The sequence below is a fragment of the Thamnophis elegans genome, chromosome 13 (genome assembly GCF_009769535.1).
Source record: "Thamnophis elegans isolate rThaEle1 chromosome 13, rThaEle1.pri, whole genome shotgun sequence".
Classification (NCBI taxonomy): Eukaryota; Metazoa; Chordata; class Lepidosauria; order Squamata; family Colubridae; genus Thamnophis; species Thamnophis elegans.
Window position 1 is genome coordinate 23,190,388 of NC_045553.1, and position 2,695 is coordinate 23,193,082.

The 2,695-nt window shown below is 46.3% G+C and overlaps 1 protein-coding gene across 1 annotated transcript; it reads right to left on the reverse strand.

Moving 5' to 3' along the window:
• Positions 1-689: 689 nt before the first annotated feature.
• On the reverse strand, positions 690-1,796 carry LOC116517223 (neuropeptide Y receptor type 1-like). The gene has a single exon (XM_032230091.1). It carries the CDS (start codon positions 1,794-1,796, stop codon positions 690-692), a length of 1,107 nt encoding a protein of 368 aa, XP_032085982.1.
• Positions 1,797-2,695: the final 899 nt, after the last annotated feature.

Genomic DNA, 2,695 nt, shown 5'->3' on the forward strand with positions numbered 1-2,695 from the left:
TGGTTGCAGAGAAGATTGGGCATGCTGTGCGAGTTTTCTGTCAGGAAATCTTTATTTACAATCATTGATAAATGCTCTCTCTGGGACACAATTTGTCAAGATCAGTGAACAAGGAATTCACCTACACCAGGATTTTGAAAATGAAGTGGATGGTTACTCTGCAAAGCAAAGCAATATAGGAGCCCTGGGTATTAGGAAGTTATGCAGTTCCTCAAACACGTCTCCGAATCTCCATTTATTTCAATATATTTATATTCTCTAGGAAGCTTTCAGATCTCCCAGGGTTTAGGTAAAGATTTGGGCTCAGGAACGAGGAGAAGATCTGATTTCTGAGCTTCCAATGCATTGTTGGCATAAGAAATTTAAGTTCTCCAGACCAGGGGTCTCCAACCTTGGCAACTTTAAGACAGAATTCTGGGAGTTGAAGTCCACAAGTCTTAAAGTTGCCAAGGTTGGAGGGCCCTGCCCTAGTCCTCCGAATCATTCTCCATTTCAGTCAAACTTCACCCCTCTCTTTCACTCTGTCCCGAGCAACTGAAGATGATCCCTGATATCTGTTTGGTTATAAAGACAGCAGACAGAAGACTTGGAGAGATGCAAACATGTAAGAGTGGAGTGAATCCACCCTTTGCCGAGGGTTGAGGAAAGGCGTGGTTGATCTTGGGGAGGTCCGGCTTTGGATCCAACCATCACACAGGGAGACTGGTGCCTCCCTCACTATGAAGGGAAGCCTTGGAAACCTCTGTGCTGACCGTGGAAAGAGGGAATGTCTCGTATTTCTCCTTCTCCCGACTGCAGCTGCAACGGTATAGCAAGGCTTTGACCTCTTTCTGGAAGTTGCTGTTGAGGAAGCCGTAGATGACAGGGTTGATGCAGGTGGAAGCCATGGCCGTGAGGTGACAGAGGGAGAAAATTAAGTTGTAGTAGCAGACTGAGATCTTCTGGTGGTCCCAGTCATAAAGGGCGTTGAAGAACATGAGGGGGAACCAACATGCCGCAAAGGCGACCACGATGCAAGCCAACATGATGTTGACCTTTCGGTGGCTGGTGGCCCGGGAGCCATCTTTGGCTCTCTCCACCATGTCCTTCCGGTGTTGAAGGCGTAGGAAGATGCGGAAGTAGCAGGCAAGGATGAGCAGTAGCGGGAGACAGTACTGGAAGAGCAAGAGGAAGGTGGTGTAAGTCAAGCGGTGTTGATCCGAGGGCCAGCGCTCCACGCAGACCAGGTGGTTGGCCAAGGAGTCAAAGGGAAGGCTCAAGTTTTGAAAGGGCTCATTGGTCAAGACGGTGAAGGACAGGAAGGGCAGGGAAATACCGCAGGCCACCACCCAGGTGAGACCGACGGCCATGTAGGCGTGGTTGGCCGCTGGTTTCCATCCAGTTGGGTTGATGATGAGCTGGTGTCTCTCCAGAGCGATCCAGACCAAGGACAGGATGGACACCGTGACTGAAACACACTGAACAAAGGGGCTGACCTTGCAGACCACTTCTCCCAAGATCCAGTGGTCCATCAGGGTGTAAATGACAGTGACTGGCATGCAGACGAGGGAGACGAGGATGTCGGAGAAGGAGAGGTTGGCGATGAATATGTTGGTGACATTCCTCATCTCCTTCTGCTGGACGATGACACACACCAGGCAGAGGTTGCCCGTCAGCCCCACTGCGATGAGGACACTGTAAGCCACGATCAGGAAGGTACTGTTGCCCACCGACTCGCCACAGGACATGCCATGCTCCTCCAGCAGGTTCAGTTGCTCCGAGAAGTTCAGATAGAGGAGACGCAGGAGCTGGTCCATAGCAGTTCCCCCAACTCCTACTACTCAGCAGAGGGAAAGATGCAGCCTCTCACCAAAGGACGCAGCCCTTCTCTCACACACAGCTGCGTTCACCAGGAATTTCCCTGTGCCAAGGAAGAATTGGTGCATTGATTATATCTATTATTTATATTTATCTATCTAGTTAGCTATCTATCTATCTATCTATCTATCTATCTATCTATCTATCCATCCATCCATCCATCCATCCATCCATCCATCCATCTTCTATCATCTTCTATCTTCTATCTATCTATCTATCTATCTATCTATCTATCTATCTATCTATCTATCTATCTATCTATCTATCTATCTAATCATACCTCCAAGAACATCACAGTTAACATTTCTTAAGGGAAGGTTTATAGTATTATATAAACTGAAAAGCAATGTGACTATGTAACTATATTATTTTTAAAATACCTATAATGTTAAAAAAAATCTGCTGCATAAAAAGCTACATGGCAAAGAGAGTGAGGAATATCCCCCTCCCAATATTCTATGCTGTTTAGAGAACAAAAAGAGAAATGTAGGGATAAAAATAATTTAATAACACCGCCACAAACTAAACTAGAAAGTCTAAATGAAGCCATAATGCTAAAATATCTCTATTAATAAGTAGATAATTAGTTGGTTTGGAGAGAGAGGGAGAGGTGGAGGAAGGGAGGGGGAGAGAGAAAAAGAGAAGGAGGGAGGGGGAGAGAGATTTTTTAAAAAAAATAGAAAGCAATAGCAATAGCAATAGCAATAGCAATAGCAGTGGACTTATATACCGCTTCATAGGCCTTTCAGGCCTCTCTAAGCGGTTTACAGAGAGTCAGCATATTGCCCCCAACAATCTGGGTCCTCATTTTACCCACCTCGGAAGGATGGAAGGCTGA